The sequence below is a fragment of the Tachysurus vachellii genome, chromosome 23 (genome assembly GCF_030014155.1).
Source record: "Tachysurus vachellii isolate PV-2020 chromosome 23, HZAU_Pvac_v1, whole genome shotgun sequence".
Lineage (NCBI taxonomy): Eukaryota > Metazoa > Chordata > Actinopteri > Siluriformes > Bagridae > Tachysurus > Tachysurus vachellii.
The window spans coordinates 16213469-16220404 of record NC_083482.1 but is presented as its reverse complement, the minus strand read 5'-3'; the positions used below and the strand labels follow the sequence as shown (position 1 = coordinate 16220404).

At 38.2% G+C, this 6936-nt stretch overlaps 1 protein-coding gene across 1 annotated transcript in view; it reads left to right on the top strand.

Annotated features, from left to right (window-relative positions):
• The window catches only part of itfg1 (integrin alpha FG-GAP repeat containing 1), a 148296-nt gene extending 144053 nt beyond the window's left edge, over positions 1-4243 (top strand). Inside the window, exon 18 of the mRNA XM_060859511.1 lies at positions 1547-4243. Within this exon, the coding sequence (XP_060715494.1) occupies positions 1547-1606 (60 nt within the window). The 3' untranslated portion in view covers positions 1607-4243. The remainder of the gene's footprint in view (positions 1-1546) is intronic.
• Positions 4244-6936: the final 2693 nt, after the last annotated feature.

The following is a 6936-nucleotide window of genomic DNA, read 5'->3' as shown; positions in this document are numbered from 1 at the left end:
TACTGCATTAAAAATAAAGTTGTTTTTATTCTGAGGTAAAACATTTAGGGTCCTCAAACGCGTTGAATCTTTGAGTCGAATTTATTAAACGGATCTTTGAATCAGCACGTGTGTGTATAGACGTAGGTGAAAGTTGGGAACCGAAGGTCCAGTTTAATGAATTATAACTGAAAAATGTCTATCGAACTGATTTCAATTATTTTATTAATCGTAATATTGTGGTATGTACAGTATGGATGTTAGAGGTATTATTGTATTTCATTTAAAATATGTCTATTTATTTATTTAGTTAGTTAGTTAGTTTATTCAGACGCATGCTTTTAGGCGGGAAAAATACTTGCGTGCGTCTAAAAAAGAAAATACGCCACGATGACCCTTGCTGACTGAGGAAGACGAAACCCACACACGCACCTGCAAGCGAGCGAGGTGTGAATCAGTTCGTCCCAGCTGAGAATAGACACCTATTTTACTTTGGCTGAGGCAGACAATAATCACACACACACACCGGCAGTACACACACTCGCACGGCTTGTGTTTTATCAGTGCGAGACAGAGTGTGTCTGGTTCAGGATATATCAGTGATCGCACCCAGAGGTTTTATGCTGCTGTGAAGTGTTCCATTGTCTGTGTAATGAGTTCTACTCTCTCTCTTTTTCTCTCTCTCTCTTTCTGTGTGTGTGTGTGTGTGTGTGTGTTTCTCAAGAAAGAGCTCTGTGTGCTGTTTTCATAGCTGTTCATGGCGAACACGTGCAGCGTTATCACCATTAAAGCACCACGCAGTGTTTTCTACAGCAGTTGACGGCTCTCCACACTGACCCACACATTACAAGCGACAATTAAAAGAAACATTTCACAAAAATGTACACAACGTCCCTTTTATTCCAAATGTAGTCGAAGACATTTTCATCCAAGATTTTATTGGCATCTCGTTCATCGTGGCCGAGTAATAATCTGAAAATCCCGCTGAAGTCGCTCAGTCTAAAACCCAGCTTACAGGAAGCTTACTGGAACTAATGCTGTTCGTCTGCATAATGTTTACAAAATTTCACTAACTTGTGAAAGGTTGTGATTCAGTTTTGTCATTTGTTTGTAATAACAAGATACTAAGCATATTGCGCCGTAATTACACTTAACGTTACTACACCCGTTTTATTTTATGGAGCGTTTTCTTACCCACATACTGTATCTGACATAATGGTGATATTCCATAGTCTCATTTCGGCTGACATTCTGGCTGTGTACAAGTATTTAATCATTTACATTGAATAATGCTAAACTATATATTACACTATTATACTAAACTAAATACATTACACTGAATAATGCTAAACTAGCCGCTATAAGCAGCTTTTTCTTGTTAGTAACTTAACAGTTGTAGCATCCGGTACAAAGCCTGAAGCAAAGCCTAATATTTATTTGTTCAGGTTTCAGTAAAACGAAATGATTAGCAGTAATTTTATCTCTTTCTAAGCTCTTCTTTAAGCAGTTATGAAACATACTGATGTATGTACTGTATTAAACGGTGTTGTTATGGGTTGTGTTGCAGAAAGCAGACGATCGTGAGAAGAGACAAGAAGCTCATCGCTTCCACTTTGACGCCATGTGAGGAACCAGAGTGCAACAAGGGGAAAGAAAAGTCCGTCTTTATTATTCATCTCACTGGATCGTTTGTTTATTTATTAATTTATTCGATGTTTTCCTCACCGGCGATGATTTTTATCTGTTTTTTTTCCGAATGTTATTGAACATGTTTGATTTTGGGAAATGTGTCTGTTCTTGTTCACTCGTGATTTTTTTTTATTTTTTTTTGATGGACGATTACTTGAACATTACAGTACAGTACGTGCTTGTAGACGAAGCAAGCGGGGAGTATCGATTTTCACAAAAAAAGCAAAGGAATGTTTCAGTGCCATTTTATTTGTCATTTTGGCATAAAGTGTTATGTTAAATGTATTCTATTTCTCTGACATCGCAAAAGGGAAAAAACATGTCTCTCTTGGACAAAAGAAAAATCCCAGGATCCAGTTATGAGAGATTAGTCTTTATTTTTTTTCACATTTGTTCATTCCTAGCAAATAAATACAAATATAACAATATAAATACCACAGTACGGTATTTTTATTCATTGTAAACGTTACAAAAAACGTCGTAAACCATTTTTATTTTGTACTTTATTTGGCTTTCTATAAGTATCTCTCTCCTTTACTCTTTGGCTGGTGATCTACAGTCAGTTAAGATTGTGTGTGTGTTGTTTGTTGTGTCGTTGTTGATTCGTTTTGCACTCGGACTTGCTAATGATGTCATCTTACAGTTTCAGTATCAGGTTCTTACATCATTCGTACACGATCAGCCCAATAAAACAGCCGATTTTATAAATCTACACATCTAATTGAAATATAATCATTTGAAACAAAAATAATTCGCTTTCAGACTTTGGGCAGTTGTTGTATCATTAGTGCTGTGAAATGAAACTCGTATAAGAACGAGGTTTAGTGGTTGATAGAAAGGCATAACTAGAACTTGCATGTTTATCTACATTAGCCTCAAGGCTTCGATGCAATATTTAGATAACAAACATATTTTGATTGCCATAATTAAGACTTTTCATATCAGATTTGGCTCAAATTTTCTTTTAAGGATGTGATTTTCTTTTGTCGGTTTCATGCTCGGCAGTTAGGTCCGACCAGACAAGACGAGGTCCGACCAGACAAGACGAGGTCCGACCAGACAAGTGCATTTAGTCAAGTGCAAAATGACAATATGAAAGAATTTCATGCAGGTTATTAACCATCATTCCCTCTGTTCCAAACAGACATCCATTTAGCCTCGACGTGTAGATAATAAAACACCACACGGTGCATAAATTCTGTTGGGGAAGCTGCAATAGAAATAGTTAGTCATGAGATACGGATATGATTTTTCAGCGAGTGTGAAAGATTCCTGTTAATTGATAATAAAGTCCAAAATATCACATCCTTAAAGCACACAGTCTTACTTTTAATTCAGCTTTCACGTTACTGCCTTATCGAATTACCCTCTGTTCCCTTGGAGGTCGTTTAACACTGGTGGTGTTATTTGTATTGTTGGTGATTTCTAACCGTATATTATTTTTATCTATTCATCTTGTGACTGGGTTTCATCATGCTGCATTGGTCAATACTTACAGATTAATATTATTGACTTTCTTTTTGCTAGTTTTTTTTTTGTTGTTGTTGTTCGTTTATATGTTTTTGTTGTTTATTGTGGAGCCCTTGCATTGTAATTGAACTCTAAACATTTCAGGTTCTTTCATAGCTACAGTATCGGTTAGTTTTGCGGTGTATGATTTAGAGCAAATTGGGGGTTTTTTCGGCGTCACACTGCACACGATTAAACAAATCAAAAAGCAAAAAAAAAAAAAAAGTAAGTCTTAAAACACCTTCATAGAAATATTTTATTCACTCTAAAAAAAACAAAAAAAAAAAAACAGCCACCAAATACATAGAAATCGTAGAACTTCATAGAATATGTAGAACCCTGAGCTGGCACAGTGATCAGCAGATTATAATTAGATAATTATAAAAATGAATACTTTACCCTGGTTTATCATTTCCAGAAGTTATTTTCACTATTTTGTTGCCAGGTGATTTCAGCCACGCTACAGCTCTGTTCTTTAGACCAGTCTGGCCTCGTGGCTCATTTTAGCAGCGCACACACGAAAATAATGTTGTGTTCTTACTTGCCTAATGAACCGTAGCGAGGTTGGGAACACATCAGGATTCCATTCATACAGACTAAACACTACATATGTGGTACCCTTAGGGTGCTGTGCAGTGTTTAGTCCATTAAATGGTTTCCTGTGCAAACCCTGGAGCTGTAGTGTAGCAGAAATCCCGTGTGTCGAGGAAAACAATGAACAAAACAAGAAAAATAAACAGCGGACTTGCAGAAGATTTAAACTACTTATCTGTATATTACTGTATTTAGCAGATTATTGCACTTTGATAGTTCCATCTAATGAAGAAACGTGTTTCAGGAGGACGTTGTGATACGCAGTGTGACACCAAATCAAACCAGGTAGCAAAAATACCTTAATGATTTATTTTCAATCTGACTCTTAAACATATTAATGAGTAGCAACGTGTTCTTTGTGGTTAAAGTGGTCTGTGGCAGCATGAACGGTGTAACTAAAACTGGGTCTGTGGAGTCCATGACACATCTGTAACTTCTAAACTGTATTCTAATAAAATACTTTAAAACTGGATTAACTTGAAGCTTGAGTGTCATTAAATGTAAGTGGAATCATCACTGGTCTAAAAACTGTACCAAACATTCACTATCTAGATGTAAGCTTTCTTTAAACTGCTAATCTATCGATCATTCATTCATTCATTCATCTTCTACCGCTTATCCGAACTACCTCGGGTCACGGGGAGCCTTCTACCGGCGTCGTAAAATCTGGCTCAGCTTCGGGTTTTGGATAAGTTATGTTATGTAAATGTAAAATGCTTAAAATGTTTTAATGGAATCTAACCAAACATCAAGACACATTTAATCATCTACTGTCCAAAGGGAAACATTCATTCACTCACTCACTCACTCATCTTCTACCGCTTATCCGAACTACCTCGGGTCACGGGGAGCCTGTGCCTATCTCAGGCGTCATCGGGCATCAAGGCAGGATACACCCTGGACGGAGTGCCAACCCATCACAGGGCACACACACACTCTCATTCACTCAACGCACTCACACACTACGGACAATTTTCCAGAGATGCCAATCAACCTACCATGCATGTCTTTGGACTGGGGGAGGAAACCGGAGTACCCGGAGGAAACCCCCGAGGCACGGGGAGAACATGCAAACTCCACACACACAAGGTGGAGGCGGGAATCGAACCCACAACCCTGGAGGTGTGAGGCGAACGTGCTAACCACTAAGCCACCGTGCCCCCCTATCTATTGATCATCAGTGCTTTATTTCTATTACGATGGTCAAGCTTTAATTCCATATTATATTAATAGAGACGTATCTGTTTAATCCTTATGTAACTAACCACATTTCCCTAGGAATCCTTCCAGAAACTTTAGGCGCTTATCCAACCCAATGAGAATATTTCTGCTCCTGTTATTTTTCTTTTAAATCAAAACTGATGCCTACGAAAGTGACGGTGAAAGGAAAAGGGTCGCTTCAGCTGTCTGTCGTTACATTCTGTAGTGAACTGGTGAAAAACAAGCACTGCGTAGAGACCAAAGTTCATTAAATTTTACTAGTAATCGTCGACGAAGTTCAAGTACAAAACATACTAAAGCAGATCGGTGCAGTGGATGGTGTTGCTTCACTGTTTCATGATCCTCGATTCAATCCTGAGCTTCTCAGCTTCCTCAGATTTCTTTCTTCATGGAGCTTCCTGTTCTCTTATGTCCTTGTGGGTTTCTCACGTGGTTCTTCGGGTTCTCCGGGTTTCACCCACCTTCCAAAAACATACCAAGTAGTCTGACAATGTTAGTATTGACAATGTTAAATTTGATTGTGTAAATATACAGTATGTATTTATTACTTAGGGTGGATTATAATAAAACTCTTCTCAAATTTAGCATCACTTTTCATGAACCGCTTAACGATGCCACCGATGCAGGAAACCAATTAAATGCTTCTTCTATGCAAACATACAAGACCAGAGAAAGAATATTTAACATGCTGTATGAAATCACATGTTTACCCTTAATGTCAGTGTAGACAGTTCATCTCAAATATCTCCCTCTCTTTTTGTCACCTTTATAATTAAATGAATATTAGCTTGTGGTCAAATTTTTAAGAAGATGATTTATTCCTGTCTTCCCAGCAGGCATGGACCTAGTGTGGATGTTGTCTGTGGGCGTGGTTTGCTGCCTAGGCAACCACATCTGTATAAATTAGAGCATCAGTGACGTGAGTGACTGACATTGAACTTGAAACATATTTAATTATTATTTTTATTATTTTAATTCATTTATGGTTATCTGGCTGCTCATAAAGCGGCAGAAAATCTAGTAGCTATACTTCTGACCTAGACAGAACAGAATGTGGTTGAATATAAATAAGGGGGTCTCCAGGAAGAGAGCTGTGAGGTTTAATGATAAATATGGCTACTGTTGTAACAGCAAATAAGTGGAGACATTTCCGGAGCCATCTGATGGTTTGTGTTTAAAGCTGTTCCTCCCTCCAGCGGCTGCGCTGGTCTTTAGTTATGAAAAGCCAAACGTGTCATTGATCTCTCATCTCTAAATGTGGCTCCTGAGCTGTTACATGATGTGGAACAGTTTTCCAGGTTTGATTAAAAGATTTGCATGAAAATCAACGTCAAGATGTCAGTAAGTACTTTGTTATGTAATATCCCTCCTACCCAGACAGCGCAGACAGTTTAGTTCTCTTGGCTGTCGGTCACAAAAGGTTTTGGCTTCAAGGGGATTTGAACTGACAGCCAGCTGATGAAAGGATGGACGTTTTTCTGCTGCATGACTACTGTCTTCTGCTCACCTACTGTAGGTATCTCACCTAAGTTACTCTTCCTGTAGAACTCTTCTAGGTATCTCACCTACTGTAGGTATCTCACCTAGGTTACTGTTCCTGTAGAACTCTTCTAGGTATCTCACCTAGGTATCTCATATAGGTTACTCTTCCTGTAGAACTCTTCTAGGTATCTCACCTAGGTATCTCATATAGGTTACTCTTCCTGTAGAACTCTTCTAGGTATCTCACCTAGGTTACTCTTCCTGTAGAACTCTTCTAGATATCTCACCTAGGTTACTCTTCCTGTAGAACTCTTCTAGGTATCTCATCTAGGTTACTCTTCCTGTAGAACTCTTCTAGATATCTCACCTAAGTTACTCTTACTGTAGAACTCTTCTAGGTATCTCACCTAGGTTACTCTTCCTGTAGAACTCTTCTAGATATCTCACCTAAGTTACTCTTAC